Source organism: Musa acuminata, chromosome BXJ2-4 (genome assembly GCF_036884655.1).
Source record: "Musa acuminata AAA Group cultivar baxijiao chromosome BXJ2-4, Cavendish_Baxijiao_AAA, whole genome shotgun sequence".
NCBI classification, from domain to species: domain Eukaryota; kingdom Viridiplantae; phylum Streptophyta; class Magnoliopsida; order Zingiberales; family Musaceae; genus Musa; species Musa acuminata.
The window spans coordinates 25,416,667-25,437,955 of record NC_088341.1 but is presented as its reverse complement, the minus strand read 5'-3'; the positions used below and the strand labels follow the sequence as shown (position 1 = coordinate 25,437,955).

Below are 21,289 nucleotides of genomic sequence, written 5' to 3'. Positions count from 1 at the left end.
CTCCCCCAATTAATCCAAATCCAAATCCAAAAGCCATGGCAACATCAAGACGTTGAGCACGGTTTTCATCCACATCCAGTCCGATTATTAATTGAATGATAGAACTGGGTTAGTAAGTTGGATGGTTTCAGCTATAGCTTGGACCAGATGAGATGTAGTAAAGTAGGAGTTTGGTGTGCTTATATAATTCACCTACATTTCGCGACTTGAGCTGGACAAGCACGGCCTTCCTATGCACGGCCATCATACTTCACCTACATTTCTCGACTTGAGCTGGCCATGCACGGCCTTCGTATGCTTCGTGACATCTCATGACTCATGAGATGACCCATAAAGTCGGAAGTAATCATATTTCCGAAATCATGGGTCAAGCCGGTTGTTTGGGCGCAGTAATGGCACAACCTTCCTCAATTGCCACCCCGACCACTGAACCCAAAAGCCTCCTCATAGCCTTCCCCCTCCGAGCTATGTAGCTTAGTACTGGCACAGCTCCTCCCTCGCGCCCCCCCCTTATTTCTCTCTTTTCCCTCTCCTCTCCCCCTCCCAGAAAAGAAGATGAACTCGGTGGTAGGCCCTGAGAGCAGCCATGAAGACGGGGCGAGCAAGAAGGAGGTGCACAAGGTCCCCTTCCTCAAGCTCTTCGCCTTCGCCGACACATGGGACTACGTCCTCATGGCCCTCGGCTCCATCGGCGCCTGCGCGCACGGCGCGTCCGTGCCCGTCTTCTTCATCTTCTTCGGCAAGCTCATCAACATCATCGGGGTCGCCTTCCTCTTCCCCACCACGGTCTCACACCGGGTCGCGAAGGTACGCACGACTGCGCCCAGCTGCAAACTATACATGCAACATCTGGCCTGAGATCTCCGATCCTTTCACTGCAGTACTCGCTGGATTTCGTTTATCTGGGCATTGCCATATTGTTCTCCTCGTGGACCGGTAAGACGAGAGAGAGAGAGAGAGAGAGAGAGATGGAAAGCTGGAAGGAACTTGGACCAAGCTTGACGATGATGAGCCTCTTGGTGTTTTGCAGAGGTGGCTTGTTGGATGCACACAGGAGAGAGACAGGCGGCGAAGATGAGGCTGGCTTACCTGCGTTCCATGTTAGATCAGGACATAGCGGTGTTTGATACGGAGGCTTCCACCGGAGAGGTGATTGCAGCCATTACAAGCGATATTATTGTGGTGCAGGATGCCATCTCCGAGAAGGTACGTACAATTTCCATGATTTGTTTTCATGTAATGTCCACCATATACTCATGATAGTGTTTAGGTGAGATTGTTGAACGTTGAGGCTAGTGTTTAGTGGGCCATGAATGCATCTTTATTATTATTATTATTATTATTATTATTATTATTATTATTATTATTATTATTTTGAGCAGACGCATTTTCAAGAAAATAAAATAAAATAAAATCGAAGGAAACACCTCCCCATCTTGTAAATTAGATGGCGTGTCTCTTTCCTTGTGCGTGCCTGCCACAAATATTTCCTGTGCCTTGGAAATAAATTGGAGTTGTTGCACCCATTAATTGTGAAGGCAAGGAGAGAAACATTCAAAATCACAAAGAAACCTCCTCAGAATTGATTGTGCGTTGTTTCTTGTCGCAACTTAAGTCACGATTGGGAGGTAACATGGTACCTGAAACTTTATTTATTTAATCTTAAATATATTTGTAATGTGACTGATTGCCACCATTATACAGAGTAGCATCATTAATTAAATTTTAAAAATATATTTTCCATTATTGACTCATCTAAAACTTGGTTAGTGACCTAATAATAAATATCTGCTAATCTCGGTGTTCTTCTTCTTCTTCTTCTTCTTCTTCTCTAAAACTCATCTTAGTGACCTAATAAATATCTGCTAATCTCACTGTTCTTCTTCTTCTTCTTTTGGCTACGCCAGCAAATCTTACTTAATAGAACTGTCCGAGTTCCTTCCGGGGGTAGGTTTGGTTCATAAATGCTATGCCACATTTGTGATTGACCGAGTAATGTGGGACATCACTTTCTTTGGAAAACCTGGTTGACATCAGAAACAAGACAGATTACATGGTTTGGTGAATGGTTCACCGATGAAATACTACATGTTGTGAATTTTAAAATTGGATATGGATATTATTTTACTTCTCTCGAGCGTTAGTTTCTTACATGTTGTTAATAATCTAAATCTTATAGCTGCAGTCCTTCTTTTTCAAGTACTAGTCATCATCTATTCCGTAGTAGCAATTACATGCCGATATCTAAACAGCTACCAACCTGATGCATTTGTTTTTTTACTGTAACGAAAGACAGCATATGAATCTTTCATCTCATCCTGTGACCTCCCTCTTCCCTTATTTAATGGGCGTGGCCCCAAGCTGAGCTGGAACGCTGGAGTCTGCTCTGTCTCAACGCAGAAATCAAGGTCGTCGTACAGTGAGAGTGAGTGAGTGAGTGAGAGAGAGAGAGGTGCAGCTTGACTGTTGCGCATTAAGTTGCATCGCGGGAAAATGCTGCAGAAATAATTCTTCTACCTCCGCATGCCGTGGTGTTCGACGAGTCATGTTGCCATCATTTATTCTCATATTCACGAGAAGCATTGTATCTTTCCTTGTTTCACTGCGGAACTCGTAGCCATCGAGTGTCATCAAATCTATGCTTGGCCTGTGAAGCTTTTATGGAAGGCTTGAATTGGGCTCAGGCGTAGGGAAAACCATGAGGTGGTTAAATCCTCGAAGCTGCATCTCTCACCATGAGAAGGGTTAATTAATTTGCATGATGGGGTATTTTAGCTGAAGCTGATAGAAATCTACAGTAGATTGGCCCTATGTTCGGTCTGTTAGTTGTCTGGCCAAAAAAACAAAAAAACATGCTGAATTGCTTGTAAATTCTATGGTACGTACTTGCATTAGATTGTGGATGATGCGGATTTTGATTCTTCGGGTACTGCGAATGCAAGCAAGGGCATATATGATTCCATGAATATTTTCGTTCCCGAATATGACTGACGTATGGCACCGCATGCAGGTGGGAAACTTCATGCACTACATCAGCAGATTCATCGCAGGATTTGCCATCGGCTTCGCTCGCGTCTGGCAGATCAGTCTGGTCACACTGTCCATCGTCCCGTTGATCGCCATTGCTGGTGGAATCTACGCCTACGTCGCCACTGGCCTAATTGCTCGAGTTCGGAAATCCTACGTCAAGGCCGGAGAAATAGCTGAGGAGGTCTCTGTTCTCCATTCTGAAACCATTAGATTCAGTACCATCTTTTCTTTTTCTTCTTCCTCTTAATGTGTGTTCAGTGCTTCTCTCGGGGTAGGTGATCGGCAATGTGCGCACCGTGCAAGCGTTTGTGGGGGAGGAGAAGGCGGTGAGGTCGTACAGAAGTGCGTTGATGAATACGTACGAGTATGGGAAGAAGGGTGGGTTGGCCAAGGGACTCGGCCTTGGTTCCATGCACTGCGTTCTCTTCCTCTCCTGGGCTCTCCTCGTCTGGTTCACCAGCATCGTCGTCCACAAGAAAATAGCAAACGGAGGAGAATCCTTCACCACCATGCTCAACGTCGTCATCGCTGGGCTGTAAGTCTCGTTCTCCTGTTCCAATGCTGATGTACCTCTCTTCTTCAGTGTCACAATGCTCTCTCTATTTTTCTCCATCTCTGGTTTCAGATTCTTCTCTATTTTTCCTCATCTCTCGTCTTCAGTGTCACAATTTGTAGGTCGTCGTGATCTCACAGATAGATGCCTTGTTGTACAGGTCATTAGGCCAGGCAGCGCCAAACATCTCCACGTTTCTGAGAGCAAGGACTGCCGCGTACTCCATCTTTGAGATGATCGAGAGAAACACGGTTAGCAGAACGAGTGCCAAGACGGGGCGGAAACTGGCCGGCGTGGACGGGCACATCAAGTTTGTCAATATTCACTTCAGCTATCCATCACGTCCCGACGTCCTCATCTTTAATGGGTTGAATCTAGACATCCCGTCGGGAAAGATCGTTGCACTTGTTGGTGGAAGTGGGTCGGGGAAGAGCACGGTTATCTCGTTGATCGAGCGGTTCTACGAGCCCCAACGAGGCCATATCCTGTTGGATGGGCATGACATCAAGGATCTGGATCTCAAGTGGCTCCGGCAGCAAATCGGGTTGGTGAATCAGGAGCCTGCCCTCTTCGCAACAAGCATCCGAGAAAACATACTTTACGGGAAGGATGATGCCACCATCGACGAAATAGCGCAGTCTGCAAAGCTTTCTGAGGCCATTAATTTCATCAAACACCTGCCTGACCGATACGAGACGCAGGTGACTGATTCGGATGTTCGGTGTTGGAACTCAGCATCATAAACGGCTCTCGGTACGTCTCGATCTTCTTATTAATGAATAACATGCTGTCGCAGGTGGGTGAGCGAGGGGTTCAACTATCAGGCGGGCAGAAGCAGCGCATCGCAATCTCAAGAGCCATCCTGAAGAACCCTTCGATCCTCCTCCTCGACGAGGCCACAAGTGCCCTCGACGCTGAGTCCGAGAAGAGCGTGCAAGAGGCGCTCGACAGGGTTATGATAGGCCGTACCACGGTGGTGGTGGCGCATCGATTGTCCACCATCAGGAATGCGGACATCATTGCGGTCGTGCAGGCCGGAAGGATCGTCGAGACGGGAACTCACGACCAGCTCATGTCTCATCCCACCAGTGCCTACGCTTCACTTGTGAAGCTCCAGGAGACTGCTCACCATCAGCGGCCATCGCCGGCGGAGGGCCCGAGCATCGGGCGACCGCTAAGGTGAACGAACATCCATCTATGCTTCGGCTCGGACTATTTCTGTTCTGCTGATGCGCAGGATTCTGATTCGTTCCATCTGGTGATCTCAGCATCAAATACTCCAGAGAGCTGTCCGCAAAAAACACAAGCTTGGGGGCGAGCTTCAGGTCTGATAAGGACTCCGGCAGTCGTTATGCCCCTGAAGCAACCGATGTGGCAAAAGCGAAGCCTGTGTCTCTCAAGAAGTTGTATTCCATGGTCAGGCCTGATTGGATCTTTGGAGTCATTGGCACGTTAGGTGCCTTCGTTGCAGGTGCCCAGATGCCGCTCTTTGCGCTCGGAGTTACCCAGGCGCTTGTTTCCTATTACATGGTTTGGGAAACCACCCAGAGGGAGGTGAAGAAGATCGCACTGTTGTTCTGCGGTGGGGCCGTTCTCACCGTGTTCTTCCACGTCATCGAACACCTCAACTTTGGCATCATGGGCGAAAGGCTAACTCTTCGGGTGAGGGAAAGGATGTTTGGAGGTAAAGTCCTTGAACAGAACCAACCAGCTATAAAGAGTGTTCTGTTCCGTCTTCCTTCACTGCTTGACATAACCTCTGCATTTCGCTCTGCTAGTGATCTTAAGGAACGAGATCGGTTGGTTCGACGACATGAGCAACACCAGCGCGATGTTGACGTCGCGCCTTGAGACGGATGCCACTCTGCTGCGGACCATCGTGGTGGATCGTTCCACAATCCTCCTGCAGAACATCGGAATGATCGTAACCTCCTTGATCATTGCCTTCATCTTGAATTGGCGAATAACTCTGGTGGTTCTGGCCACATACCCTTTGATGGTCAGTGGGCATATCAGTGAGGTACACCCACCTTTCCCTCGCATGCAGTCTTAGCCTGTTGTTGCGTAGGGTCAGCCGTTCTCTCCTTCTTCTTTTCATATGCGACGCACTGCAGAAGCTGTTCATGAGGGGGTATGGAGGAAACCTGAGCAAGACGTACCTGAAAGCAAACATGCTAGCTGCTGAGGCTGTGAGCAACATCCGAACGGTGGCCGCCTTCTGCTCGGAACAAAAAGTAATCGATCTCTACGTCGAGGAGCTCAGGGAGCCGTCCAGGCGATCTTTCCGACGCGGGCAGACTGCGGGCATCTTCTACGGCGTCTCCCAGTGCTTCCTCTTCTCTTCGTACGGGCTTGCTTTGTGGTAACCAATGCATGCACTTTCTTCTTTTGTGATTCTTGTGCTTCACGTATAGCCTAATCTCGAATGAATTGCTACGATCTGTTTCAGCTATCAGAGGTTGTATGTTATAATGGTGACGGTGCAATCTATGATTTGTGCAGGTATGGCTCAGTCCTGATGGGCAAAGGGCTTGCCAGCTTCAAGTCGGTGATGAAATCATTCATGGTCCTCATAGTGACGGCGTTAGCCATGGGAGAAACGTTGGCTCTGGCTCCGGACATCATCAAAGGGAATCAAATGGCAGCATCGGTCTTCGAGGTGCTTGATAGAAGGACGGAGGTGCCGCCCGAGGTCGGGGAGGACGTTGGAAGGGTCGAGGGCGCTATCGAGATGAGAGGAGTAGAATTCTGTTATCCTTCAAGGCCGGATGTCTTAATCTTCAGAGGGTTCGATCTGAGAGTGACGGCTGGGAAGAGCATGGCGTTGGTGGGAATGAGCGGATCAGGCAAGAGCACGGTGTTGTCTCTGATACTACGATTTTATGATGCGACTGCTGGAAAAGTGATGATCGACGGTCTGCTCGTCTCCTCTTCCCAAGTACTTCTTCTTCTTCTTTCTTTTATTGGTCTTGATCTCTGTGAGTGAGTGTGGTTTGCAGGCAAAGATATAAGGAGACTGAGACTGAAGGAGCTCCGCAAGCACATCGGCATGGTTCAGCAAGAGCCCGTGCTCTTCGCCACAACCATCTACGACAACATCGTCTACGGCAAGGATGGTGCCACAGAAGCAGAGGTTGTGGAGGCTGCAAAGCTCGCGAACGCCCACTCCTTCATCAGTGCTCTCCCGGAGGGCTACTCGACCAAGGCAGGGGAGCGAGGGATCCAACTGTCGGGAGGCCAGAAGCAGCGGATCGCCATCGCCCGAGCCATCATAAAGAATCCTGCCATCTTGCTGCTCGATGAGGCCACCAGCGCGCTGGACGTGGAGTCGGAGCGCGTGGTCCAGCACGCGCTGGAGCGGGTCATGAGGAACCGCACCACCGTCATGGTGGCGCACAGGCTCTCCACCATTCACAACGCTGATGTCATCTCGGTGTTGCAGGACGGGAGAATCGTGGAACAGGGGAGCCACTCCACTCTGGTTGAGAACAGGAATGGTGCCTATTTCAAGTTGATCAGCTTGCAGCAAAAGCACTAGTAGAGGATGCAATGAAGCTGAAGAAGAGTAGGGGTCATTTTTGACGTCCCAGGTCTATGCCATAAGAACACCGCATAGACGATATGCACCAGACTCTAACTGCCACTCACGAGCTCGTCTTGTTGGTATATAAGACCGAGCCCTACTTTGCCATATTAATCCTCGATGCAATTATCTTAATATCTGAAAATGGTTGATATTTAGTTATGATGATAATAATAGCCATACTGCAACTATTCTTTCCGACTGTTGTCAAACTATGCATTATGATGTCATTCAGATCAAAATTACTCAATTTGCTGATTTCTTTTTTCTGTATTTTGTGGTTGACAAAGCATAAATGTCAATGAACAGCATTAAGTATTTAACTGCTAATATCAGTTAGCTGATCCAGCGTTTCTAATCATTCAGTGTGCATCTTAATTTAGTTGAGGTCATGTATGTGATCAGGGTTCGGATCTGTTGCATGACATTTGTGAAGCCTACAAGCAGCCCTCGAGCATATAGGTCATGTCCGAATGAAACATCACCTTGTCAAGAAATAACATATTGGCAATTGTATTAACAACTAGCTCCACAAAAAATTCATAAGCACGTTGGATCATGGAGACTGTGGTAGCACAAAGAAGAAGAAGAAGAAACAGGAACACCAATAATCTGCTGTCGTGATGATTCTGTGAAGAAAACAAGAGAGAAATATGAAAGAAAAGGCGAAGAAAATCATTTGGATAACCAATATAACCACAGAAAAAGGAAATGCAAACACCAGGTTTTCTGCGCTTGTATCAAAAAGAAAGATGTAGAGAACATGCTGTAGTCACAAAGAAACATTGTAATAATGCCAATTCAAGAGAAGCAACTGAAGCAAATAAAAATGAATAGGATAAGATCCATTTTGATTACCAAGATATATAATCAAAAGATAACAAAAATGCTGAGAGGTCTGATTGAAATTCTGAATGGCAGGTTTCTGCTGTTGTATCATTAAATAGCAGCTGCTGACAGAAAATAAAAAGAACAATCAAATTAACAGTATGTTTTACTGGAATTTACCAGATTCATGCCCAGAGTATGTGACCAGAAGTAGACACAACATGGCATATTTGTGCTGGTCAATGCAACATACTTGTGTCGTGGTATCCTGGGCTTGTCACATGCTAAAGCATACACCATATCTTGGTTTATGAGCAGGCAATCACATATTACCAGGGCACTTTGCTGCCATACAAAAATGCCAACAAAGAGAAGAGGGAACAAAACAGAGACATTAACTGTGTTTTATTAATAAAAGATATACTATAGGAATACAGAAATCCAGGATGCACTCACCCAAGGATGCAGAGATATCAACCTAGAATGAAAAGAAAGTACCGATACACAACAATAATCATTTAATGTGAAACATATATAAACCTACTCATTCTAATCATGAACAAAATTATTGATGACCACAAAGTAAAAGCATTCAATGGAAGTCAAGGCACATTCCATATCTACTAAATGTAGAAAGTAGAAAGACCAATCCAAACCCCCTTTAGAATGGTAGTGAACATAAATTTGGCTTCAGATTGACCACACTTTTCACTTTCACCATGATTTTCTATTGAAAGAATGATTTTGGTACTATAAAGGAGGAGGCTTATATAAACACCATAAGTTGTCACACGGCAACATTTCGTATGTTTCCACTTAAATTTCATATATTTCCTTGATTGCTCAGGGAAAAGGAAAAGAAAGCCAAATGGAATGCAAAAGTTAAAATTCAAATTGGTGGAAGATGATTACAAGGTCCGTTCGATGATTTCATCACTATATGGAAGTTCAAGATTGGTTGAAAAAAATCCACAAATAAATAAACCTATGTCAATCAAATATTGTGCTCAAAGGGCATATTATCTTTCAAAATACATTTGAAAGTTTATCATCCTGAAAAAAAAGTAGGTCAACAAACCTTGATTCAAGGGTTACAATTTTAAATTACAATTTTCTAAAGTAATGTTATTGTAGATTTGCATTTTGTGTGTATCTAATAAGGGAAGTGTATAGTTCCTTCTTGATTGAACAAATGAATGGATGAATAAAATCTTTTTTCCATAGTTTGTACGGTAGTATGAATGTGAGATACCAACAAATTTTGCACTGAAAGTAAGATTGAAGGAATTCTAGTTTCTACCTTCTCCTCTCTCTCTCTCTCTCTCTCTCTCTCTCTCTCTCTCTCTCTCTCTCTATATATATATATATATATATATATATATATATATATACTTTTTCTAAGCTTTACACAAACAACCAAACCAAACTACTGAAAAGAAACAAATGGTTCAAACTTAGGGACCAACTAAAGCTATTCGGGAAGGGTGCCATCATTGTCCACTATCAACCAAGAACTGGTATGTGGTTGAACTTGTTCTGCTTATATTTTCATAGTCGATATGGTTTTCCTATGAATCATATGTGTCCTATCAAAGTATTCTCATTATTTATCCTTTTCTTCTCTTTATCATTCATTTTAGTCCCAGTACCTTGAATCTTTGCATCCTCTAGTTTGTCGTATCTCACATTAGTGCTTCTATTTGTACTAGAAATAAAAAAATTTCAAAGCCAAGTAAAGTTTCTTTTTTAAAGTAGTGCCATTTGATATTTGTTCTCATATTCACTACATTATAATGTAAACGCACCAAATATGACTTAACAACCCACCTATGACTTTCAATTTTTACAACCTTGGTTATGCAGATGTATTACAGCAAATGAAAACTTGTTTTCCTTCTCTTTCCCATCATTCCTTTAATTTTTTCTCTTCTCTAACATTTAGGACATGCATCATTATCATCTGCGGTCGTTGCAGATGGAAGCAATGATCTATGGACCATGGAGCAGAGTGCCACCACTAGTGCTGCTTCTGTGATGGGGGGTTACTACAAGCAGAACATAGGATCAATTAAGATATTGCCCAGTATCAAACCTAGGCAGCTTCCAGACCAATCAATTGCTGCCTACAATCATTCAAAACCATGAATTTTCTGTTCAGTAAAAGGATAACTATGGAAGTAAAAGCTTTAGTTTGGCAGGTGGTCACCAAGGATAAATCAATATTGTGCACATAGATGACCAATGTTCTCTTGCAAAATGTTAAGGGTTAGAAACAGAAATATCAAAATATGGAATGTAACAAGTTCTTAGCATCATTCAACACTACATTAGGTACATTTTGTCTCAACATATAGGGGAATGGATAAAAGAAAATTTACAAATTCAATGCTCACATATTTGAAGATAACTAAAAGAAAGGAATCCTCACTGTATTGACATTAGAATCGAAGTCAAAGGTCCAGCTTAGGCACCAGAATAAGGCATTTGCAACTTGTATGATAAGAGTCTAGTTCCGCACATACTCTACATGCAGGACTAAGAATAGGATATCAACTTTCAGTTTACTAATGTTATAAAAAATAGTATAGTGGAAAAGTGGATAATTTTGAAACATGCTAACTTGCTAAACAAACTGATAGGTTTCCTATACATAGTAGTGTTTGATAGTTTTACTACGTAGTTAAAAACACATAACCGAAAAAAAAAATACACATGCATATCCTGTTCAAAATTTATACACACAAAAATATTCACAGGTCATCATTCATATTCTGTGCTGTGGGAGGGAACCTTGAACATGTACATCAATTTAGTGATACAGAATTAGTACTAGTTTAATGTCACTTTATTGCCATAATATATTGACTTCATAAAAGAAAATTTTCAGCATCATATAATATATGCTCTTATGGAATATATCCAGGTCTGAATTTGACCAATGCTTTTCTGAATACATTATTAGGAACAAACATGCTAGGACCAAGGATAAAAGTCCAAGTCAGGTTTGGGCATATCACCCGAAACTTGCAAAGCCAACTATGTTTCGGGACCCAAGAATAGGGATTACTGACTAGCTCGTTAAAATTCTAAGCTAACCTATTAAGAAAACAGGGCTAGTTCTCGTCCATGGCTGATGATTAAGAAGGGTCATGCTTCATTTGTATCATCAACACTGTTGGGTAGAAACCCAGCTCTCTGAGTCAACCCTCACTGCTGCTGAGCAACTTCTCAAGGCTGGAGAAATATGAGAGGACTTAGAGATAAGCATACAAGTAAATTCTGTTGGGTTCTTGTGTGGACAAGAACCACTGTGTTATATCAAGCCTTGCCATGCCACTGTGTTATATGCCAGTGGCATATAACACGGTGGTTTGACTTCAGCAGCTTAATGCTTCAACAGGATTCTACCTCAGTCATTAGATTCATCATCATCATGACCTTTTTTTCGTACAATTTGTCTAAGGTGTATATAAATATATATATATATATATATAGCTTGGATTTGTTCATTTGGATTCTGTGTTCTCCTATCCTCAACCTATATAGAACATATACTTTTCTTTCTTTTTTTTTTGCTTTTGCTTTATTCTTTATTTCATTTTTTATGATCTTTCCATGTGTTACACACACACACACACACACACACACACATATATATATATATATATAAGAATGAGAATCAACAAATTTACATACTGCATAGCATTTTAGTGTTGACAACTGCCAGAACAGTCAAGAGTCAAATTCTCATGCGAGTGAACAATCTTTACTCTCATATGCACTAAGCAAAACAATTACAAATGACAAATAACAAATCCCATGTTTTATAAATGCCCGGTTGATTAGAATGAGATCATAACCCTTTGAATGGACCACCAGGCTTATTACTCTTCTAACTACAGAGAGAAAGCAATGTCACAAGGTGGTATATCTAATCACAGCCACAAAGTAAGGATGTTTAGTCAATGTAAGAACCAAATGAACTTATGGCAAAGTTATGAATCCCTAATTGACTGACCTACTTATTCAGCCAAACACAACAACATGCAGACTGATAACCTTAGCAGAAAGGTGAAAATTCTTGTACCTTTCAAGTAATCAGGAAAACTAAATTTCTAGAAGGTTGGCAGCATTAAAACCCCCATCCGACATTCTCTACATCTTGTGCAATCTTGTCAATGACTATCAACCAAGAGCTTGCTCTCTTTATAGTGACTGTTAACAGCCGAGTCCACATCATCATGCTCATTGTTCTCATGAATGATGTTCCAGAGGAAGTCAGTTAAAATTTTCTCATAGAATGGCATTTTTGCATACCCAGGAAAGTAGTTAATGTCAATCACAAGGTAATGATTTCCTCCTGCTTTCAAATCCCTTATCATGTCAAAATTGAAAAGGTGCAATCCCATGAGCCGCCTCAAACCTCTTGCTATCTCCGTGACAAAGCTCAATGGAGGCATCTCCGCCTTATCCAAATTCATGTAATAGTCAACCCCCACTGGATCCTGCGTCGTCATATTGGAAACCTGCGAGAACGTGAAAGACCCCTCAGAGCACTCCAATTCCTCTTGGGAGACATCCGGAAGGGATTTCCTCTTCACGCACTGCACGTAATCCCCCACCACAAACACCTTGAAGATGACCCCGCCATGATTCACAAACTCCTGCAGCACAAGTGGCGGCTTGAGCTTTCGGAGGCTATCCCGGCAGAAAACAAGGGACATCTTATGGGACTTGGCGCTGCCATCAGCTATCAGGGGCTTGGCGATGACCAGGAAGCGGAGGACCCCGACGACCCCGGAGTTTGTGAGGGCCGCGGAATCATAGATCACCACCTGCCTAGGAATTCCAAATGTCTCCCTCTCCTGGGGGATATCGAGCTCACACACGACCTGGAGCATGGAGATGCGGTTGTGGAGGCGCCGGATGGCAAGGGGCGGGTCGACAATTGGAACGTCTGGGTTCCTGGAAGCAAAATCCTCGAGCTGGGCCTTCCAGTCGTCCCCATGGAGCTTGTGGAGCACGCAATCGAAGGGACCCTGATCAGCAAGGCGCCGTGAGGTATCGATGGGAACGAGATCGATGCCGCGCTCGCGTGCGAGACCGACGAGCGAGGGCTGGATGAAGCTCCGCTGCTTCTTGGGGGCGAGCGCATATCCTACCACGAATCTACGAGGGGTTGCGGCTTCCGCCATGGCGAGCCCAGTATCCAAGAAACACCTCGAATTCCTCCGCAATCTCCGATCGCCTGAGAAACAAACCGCATTTTAGAGCACAGATTGATCCCAATCTAGGGTTCCTCAACCGAAATCATCGATTACCAGGGAGCAAAACATGAAAAGAAGCGTCAAAAATTAGGGTTCTTCCCCTTTTCTCGCACTTCGGACACCGTAGGAAAGATTAACTGGATGGAACGGTTAGGCGAGCCAGCGAGCACGCGATACGAAGGGAAGGAACGAGGCGAGGGTTGGGGACCTTTTTATAGCTTCGGAGTTGCCGGGAGGCGGGGGTGGGGGGAGTGGGGTGGTTGGGGGGGGTGGTGTGAGGTGAATTGCGGTGAGCAGATTGGCAACTCTTTCGCCTCTTCACGCCTAGCCAGAAGTAAACCAATGGCGATTTTGCGGCGTGCGCTCACGTGGCATAGACATCGCGGATCGCCACGCGCAACCAACGGTCTCGATGCTCCCTGTCAGCAAAACGACGATTGGGGCCCGCTAGCGCGCAATGGGGAGTGACCAACAAGAAGAATAAAACGTGGCCAGCCGACAGCCGTCGCTTGGCGCATTGACAGGCGTGACTGGATCAGGTTCGTTCGATGAAGCGAGACGGCGGGCCGCGAAACGGCGCACGTGCGATTTCCGGGGTGCGGCGGGACAAGGTGCGGGGCCCCGGACAGCGAATCTCGGGGGGTAGGGGAGGGGAGATTCACATGTTGCTTTCAAGATTCGTGCTGATACAGTTGGGTGGTGTACATGTACATGTGAAAGATTCCAGGGCAGATCTGTTTGTGGGACAGTGCGAAAGCGGGATTCCTACGCGTAATACAGGATTCCTTTGGAAAGGGGTGCATCTGATGCTAAATGGATAGAGCCCACGACAGTTCGTCAACACACAGTGGCCTACTTTTATTAATTCATTCCTTTTCTATTTATTTTTCATGGAAGGAGATAAACCCCTCATACGTGAATGATTGGACTAGAGAGAATTTAGAACATGGAATGCTTTGACGCTTTATATCAAATATGATTCCATTCTTATCCACGAACCTACTCACGGCAAAGGAATGCTTGTATATCTATAAAATATAATATATATTGATAAGTCAACGGGTAATTGTTATTGATGTGATTTAATAGACTCACTAGGAATTATTCGTTCTATATATAGTTATATGATTTTATTCTTTCGGAGCTCAGACATATTTGAGAGAAAGGATGACTCGACGAGCTTACATTTTTCTCTAACTCCTTAATCAATATAGAACTAAATATTTTTATCAATTCTACATTGGTTGAGTAGGAGAATCAAAGACTTATAAGCTCTCGGGTCATCCTTACCCTATAGATATTTTTTGGGACTCATGAGTCTCGAAAAGGTAAAATCATACGGACATACCTAAAGAGGATAATTCCTTATGAGTCTATAAGATTATATCAATATCGACCAAATATTGATTTGTCATATTGGCATTAGAAAGAGGTCTAGAAGCCCTTGGCTCCCCTATGGGGAGAGCATTGATAAGAATATTTAGTCCCATATTAATTGAGGAGGAGGGGAACTAAGGACTTGTAAGCTTGTCGAGTCACCCTTACTCTTAAATATTTTTTTACTTCTCAATCAATATAGGACTAAATATTTTTATCAATCCTACATTAATTGAGGAGTAGAGGAACAAATGGCTTATAAGCTCGACGGGTCACTCTTATCCCTATCAATATTTTCTGGGACTCAGGAGTATCGAAAAGGCAAAATCGTACGAACATACCCAAAGCAGATAATTTCTTGTGAGTCTATGTGGTTATATCAATGGTGACCAAATATTGATTTATTATATTGACATTAGAAGAAGGGTCATGAGCCCTTAGCTCCCCTATGGGAGAGCACTAATAAGGATATTTAGTCTTATATTAATTGAGAAGTAAGAGAACCAAAAACTTATAAGCTCGTCGGGTTATTTTTATTCTCAAGAATATTTTTTGGGGCTCACGAGTCTCGAAGGGACAAACCCATATGGGTACGTCCAAAACGGATAATTTTTCACGAGTCTAAGTCGCATCAATTATGATTAAATATTGATTTAATTAGTAACTCTATACGTGTCTCATCAATTCTTTTATTAATTCAAGGTATTTTCCATTTAGTTCGAGATGGCTGTAGCCAATTAGAAATTCTGGAAAATTTTAATTTAGGCTCTATTAATATCATCGTTATACCATCGATGTTTTCGCAGCTTGTATGCACAAATTATCGTCAGTAGTGCATGGTACAGTTCTTTTATTTTACACGACAAATTTAACGTATTGGATATGCATTCGATCCCTTTTGGTAGAGAGGTTAATTAATGAGTTAGATTTTTTTTCTGCTATGTAGCTGCATTTAACCTACTTAAACTAGATTTTTATTTTTTGGATTTAAAATGCCTTTGAATATAAAAGTAGGTCGGCATTGATTTGGGGAATATCAAACTAGATATTACGGGTACTTTGAATATAAAACTAATCGATCGAGTTGGGGAATGAATCGGGCGAAATTTATGAGTACTTTTATTTATTTTTCTTTTTATTGTTAAAAATTATAGCACGCTGTTATTATTTTATGAAGCAAGTCTCATACGAGCTACTAAATTAACTGACTGTTTCCATCTATCTTAGTAGCAATCGAGATTGAGAGACTCCAGATATCATGCAAGGGTTGAATAAGGGTTCTCCCACTCTTTTGGGCTTTACGAAAGCCTATTCAATCGAATTTATAATGTTTAAATCTTTATTTATAATTTTTAATAAATTTATTTACATAAATATAAAAAACATATTTATTAACATGAAAAACAAAAAGAACTCCCATATATATCGAGTATTTACAGTTGAATTTAGGTATTTAATTTGGTTCATCATCATCTCCCTCATCTCCGTATTTAGTTAGTGATAATTTTTTGATGTATATTTTCTCAATGATATTTTGTGTTTCTCATCAGCACGAATATATTCAATGTATATGATCTTATAAATCTTGTTATACATAAGCAAATGTCACCATTTCAAATGATGTGCACTCTAGACTAGAGTGGAAACTTTAGGAACAACATTAGTCAAAAACATAAAAGAGTTTTTCGTAGATTCAATCTCATTGCCATCAATAGTTAAAAGTTTAAATTTTGTAGTGATTTAGTTTTTATGCCTCGGCGCCTACCATGAAACCTTGCTCACATTTAACATAATCGTGAATCATAATTCATAATTTGTCATTATATTATGATGACATTATTATGATGAGTTTGTCAAAATTATATAATACATGCATACATGTTCGTATGAGAGTTTGCTATTGAGATATACAGTTTATTCTTAAATTTGTCTCTATTTAATCTCTCTCACGAAGAAAACCATAGGGTGTAAAATGGTAAGGTTAGCTATGATAAGTCACCTGTTTCAGTAGACACAGTTGCATGCAGGCATGAGAATACTGTAGCAAAACCTCAAAGGTAAGGTTCGCTATGATAAGTCACCTGTTTCAGTAGACACTGATGCATGCAGGCATGAGAATACTGTAGCAAAACCTCAAACTTCATCTGTTTTGAACAGACACAGCAACTTAGAGCAAAGATTAGATTCAAGCAAGGATCAATGGGTGGAAGAAAAATATGTTATGTAAGCATTGTGAGGGAGTTGTAGAAAGATCAATTGCCTAATTTAGTGCATTTGGTGGAAGCAAACTGATCTCGATTGGATGACCAGTGATCCCAGAAAAACCTTTACGTGAAAGTCAGATTAGACTTGACGTTATATGTACTCGAATTAATATGAAATCCATCAAAGTGTCTTAAACCCTAACAGTAAGAGTTGGAGACAAATGTGGTGCTTTCAGCTACAAGTAAAAAACCCTATGTATATTAAAATCTATCATTTCCTTTCACGTGCAAGTCGGATTAGACTTTGACATTATATATACTCGAATTTATATGAAATCCATCAAATGTGTAAGAGTTACAAGTCAATTCGGATACAGATTTGGTTCTTTCAGCTACTAAGTAAAACCAAGATGTTGTGTTCTAACGGAGGTTAATCAATGACATCCTTCTTACATCTTGGTTAAAACACTTATGCTGAAATATTTGAGGTAGTTCTTAATCACTGTAGTTAGTAAGTTCCTCACTCTTTTGCCTAACCCAAATATTGGGCTACTTACTGTGAAGATTTTTAGATGCTGAATCATTGTGACAGATGAAATCTTTTGAGTATGGGGCAACGAGGAACTTGGGGAAGGATGGAATCGTACCTTCCACAATTTTACCTACTTCCGAAAGGCAATTCTTCAATGTTCTTGGAATTTGATAGTAGTTCTCAACAGGCCAAGTGCCAATCTACAGGTACAAGTGTTTTTTTTTAAAGAAAATATCTATAGATTATTCACTCACGAAGATTAGACTGAATAAAATTTAGAGGGTAATAATCTCTACATAAAACTTCTCAAGAGATAATGTTTTAAAGGAAATATCTATAGATTATTCACTCATGAAGATTAGACTTGAATAAAATTTAGAGGGTGATAATCTCTACATGAAACTTATCAAGAGATAATGTTTTAAAGGAAATATCTATAGATTACTCACTCATGAAGATTAGACTGAATAAAATTTAGAGGGTAATAATCTGAAACTTATCAAGAGATAGCCTCTCCAAATTCAGTTGAGTTATCCCATCAATCAACTATCTAATATTATCTGAGAAACAAATATAGCTCTCCTGAGAATTTTTATAAGATTATGATAATCTTAGTATATCTTTAGGTGAGATAGATTCAACCCTTTTGTATAATTTAAATTTACTATAAATATTATCCTTTTATCTTGAATGGGTGATCATTCATAATTGTCAGCAAATCTTATAGTAACCGGTTACACTTATTCATTCCTTGGGGAATGGCCCACACTTACACCGTTAGAAACCAAGTCATAAGGGTCATTATTAGTCTGAAAGAAATATTGTCAACATCAATTATTTCTAACTTCATAAGCTTTATTGAGTCTCCTCAATATCCTTAGTTAAATAAAATTGATCATTAGCAGTGGTTACAATTTTCTTCCAAATAGGTATACTACTAATCTAATGATTGAGACAATGAATATCATTTCGAGCTAACCATAAATATCATAAAGATATTGCAATAAGAAGTCTTAGATAAACAGTAATAAGCATCCCAGATTCACTCTTTCGTTAATTCAAGCCACAATTGTTGAATTTTGAAAGAACATGAAACTCACCCCAACATAGCACTAATTCTTATCCTATAACTCCAAAATAAGTTTACATTAAAAAAAAATATAAAACTGAGTTAAAAAATAAATTACACGACCTTAGAAAGATAAGATCATAAAATAGAATAGCCATAACCGTTTCCATAAAAATATTTTAATTTTGGGTCAAATGTTCAGATTCCATAACATCTTCGAACCGGGTCAAAAGTTGTCATCATTGTTATCTTTCTCTCTCTTAATATGCGATAAGCACTATGGCTATACCACTTGAATGATAAAAATCCTCCTTAGGATAATTAGAAAAATGAATGATAAAAATCCTATAAACTATAAATGGATAAAAATATAAATGAAAATCATGCCACTTCAAGAAGAACCTTCCATGAAATCTTAAATTTTATCAAAATAATATGTAGTGACATAAGTGGGCCATTTATAGAAAGATATATTTTCTACTCATGTATCCTCCCAAACTCTAGTTATTTGATCATAAGCTATATAAATGGACCAATAAGCTTTTAAAATACCTCTTTTAAACTTATACGAGTGGAGCATAGTTTTTTCCAACTAAGAGATCACTAGATTTGCAACAACTTACCAAAGGGTTCATTACCCCATAGAGGTAAGGACCTTAGTCAACATATTACTCTCCTTATTCAAGAATGATAAGAGTCTCTTAATACAAATAGAATCCCTAGTTACTGTGAGACCTCAAACTTCAAGGCTCCATAGTTTTATGAAAGAGGACACTCTCTCCTAGCTAAGGAGGCTAGACCCATTAAAATAAAAAAAATTTCTAAAAGGGTTTTCTAGCATATTTAGAGAATCATTGAAGGATCTGACTAGAGACCTTAGAATTTAGTAAGGAGTATATGGGAATAACATTGATAATGGAGTTGATAAAAACCAGTTTGCCGGCTTAGCATATGTAATTTTAATGTCAACACTAGAGTTTGTTCAACATTTTGTCTACGAGGCCATGTTAAAGGGAGAGGGATTTTACCATAGGATATGTAGGTTCTAAGATACTTAAAAAGTTAGAACCCCTCCTTAATATCAAAAGATTCATAAATACTATGTTTAACATATAGGTTACACTATTTTAGAAAAAAATAGTTTAAATTCAAAATTATCGATGTTAACATTTACGAGAGAGGGATAAAATTCTAGCAAATTTCTTAAAGAAGCATAGGTTTTATGGTTGGCTCTAAATATAATGAGAATGTCCATAGCGAAAATCAAATAAGAAACCTTAAGCCCTTTCATATTGAAAGATTTGAATAGATTTTTCCATGTCAAATCATTAGTGAGACTAAATAGTATTCGTTAAACAAGAATGAATATGTAAGGCGATAAAAGAATCCATTGTTTAATACTTTGATGACCTTAGAATCAATCAAATTACCTATGACTACCTGGATAAGTAGATCTAGAGGAAACTATACACTTTTTTTGACCCAATCCATAAATACACCTAGGAAAGCCCTTTTAGTAAGAACCTCCGTAATAATAGTCTAAGAGGCTATCATATGCATTTGATAGGTTAAGTTTCATATAAGTTAAAGCATATTTTCCTTTGTGGCTTGGGACAAAGGCTAATTAGGTTTAAGATATCATAGAATTTTAAAAATATTTTACTTTATTAGTCAAAACTTTAGCTAGGATCTTATAGTCCCAACCTAGTTTCAGAATAATAGAATTAGTGTTGGTAGTAAATTAACATGGTAGTTTAGCCTCCAAATAATTTTTTAAAGCTGAAACTTATTATGTATTTATTTTATATGTCTCTTAGTTTCCTATAAATTTTATAATAATTTAATATAGTTTAGTCATCTAAAATAGTGAAGTAAAATTTCTTCATATAATTATGTAATGGTTTAAGTGATACTAACTAATTCATTTAATTATAGAGTGAATTGTTAAAAAATTAATAGTAAAATTTAGAATATTTTTTTTTAATATAGTCTATTTTATTAGGGATTATATCTGAAAGTTCTTTTATGAATTATTATAAATCAATAATTCAAAAGGTAGGTTTTTAATCAAGGCATTTCATGATCATATGTTCCCAATTTGATTGATGTACTACTTCCTAACACACTCGATCATTAAGGAATATAGTCTTTCTCTATCATATTTATTTTTAAGTTAAATCAAGTATAAGTTTAATTATTATAAAATAGTGGTTGTATAAATTATTGTATTCATAATATATTTTGGAAGATATGTTTTAAATGATATGATTGTTATTAGCTAGACATGAGCTAAATATGAATGCATATATTTTGTAAGCATAAAAATTATATGAATTGAGATAACGTGTATGCATGTATATATAATAATGTGTACTACTCCCTAATATGCTCGATCATATTAAGGAATATAGTCTTTCACTATCATCTTTATTTTTGAGTTATATTAAGTAATTATAAGTTTAATTATTATAAAATAGTGGTTGTATAAATTATCATATTCATAATATATTTTACAAGACATGTTTCAAATGATATTATTGTCATTAGCTAAACATGAGCTAAATATGAATGTATATATTTGGTAAGCATAAAAATATATGAATTGAGATAAGAATATATTATATGCATGTATATATGATGATGTGTAGTATGAGAGTGCATATGTTTTCTATGACTTATAGTGTGAAAGTACACATATATGTTATGATATGCAATACTCATATATACTATGACATACGGTATGAGAGTGCATGTATATATTATAATGACGTGCGGTGTGAGAGTGCACATATATGTTATGATATGAAATGTAGAAATTCATGAACTTGTTGTGTTTTCTATATGTG

General features: G+C 39.8%; 2 protein-coding genes across 2 annotated transcripts; one reads left to right on the top strand and one right to left on the bottom strand.

The window, feature by feature from the left end:
* The first annotated feature begins 223 nt into the window (after window positions 1–223).
* LOC103981822 (ABC transporter B family member 2-like) lies at window positions 224–7,416 on the top strand. The gene is made up of 12 exons (XM_009398569.3): window positions 224–807; window positions 882–936; window positions 1,031–1,206; window positions 3,011–3,211; window positions 3,306–3,565; window positions 3,744–4,284; window positions 4,380–4,762; window positions 4,852–5,267; window positions 5,362–5,603; window positions 5,698–5,945; window positions 6,086–6,498; window positions 6,583–7,416. Exons 1-12 carry the CDS (start codon window positions 556–558, stop codon window positions 7,119–7,121), a joined length of 3,726 nt encoding a protein of 1,241 aa, XP_009396844.2. The 5' UTR covers window positions 224–555; the 3' UTR covers window positions 7,122–7,416.
* Window positions 7,417–11,738: 4,322 nt separating this feature from the next.
* On the bottom strand, window positions 11,739–13,508 carry LOC135610169 (inositol-tetrakisphosphate 1-kinase 1-like). Its single transcript, XM_065104332.1, has 2 exons — window positions 13,316–13,508; window positions 11,739–13,242 (listed from the first exon to the last, which is right to left on the bottom strand). The coding sequence occupies exon 2, from the start codon at window positions 13,187–13,189 to the stop codon at window positions 12,170–12,172; it is 1,020 nt and encodes a 339-aa protein (XP_064960404.1). The 5' UTR covers window positions 13,190–13,242; window positions 13,316–13,508; the 3' UTR covers window positions 11,739–12,169.
* Window positions 13,509–21,289: the final 7,781 nt, after the last annotated feature.

What these genes read in the sequence shown, in the direction of transcription:
- LOC103981822 (XM_009398569.3), top strand. Translation starts at nt 556, where the DNA reads ATGAACTCGGTGGTAGGCCCTGAGAGCAGCCATGAAGACGGGGCGAGC. An exon ending in AGGATGCCATCTCCGAGAAG is followed by an intron (nt 1,207 to 3,010) that starts GTACGTACAATT and finishes CACCGCATGCAG; the next exon opens with GTGGGAAACTTCATGCACTA. An exon ending in CTGACCGATACGAGACGCAG is followed by an intron (nt 4,285 to 4,379) that starts GTGACTGATTCG and finishes ATGCTGTCGCAG; the next exon opens with GTGGGTGAGCGAGGGGTTCA.
- LOC135610169 (XM_065104332.1), bottom strand. Translation starts at nt 13,189, where the DNA reads ATGGCGGAAGCCGCAACCCCTCGTAGATTCGTGGTAGGATATGCGCTC.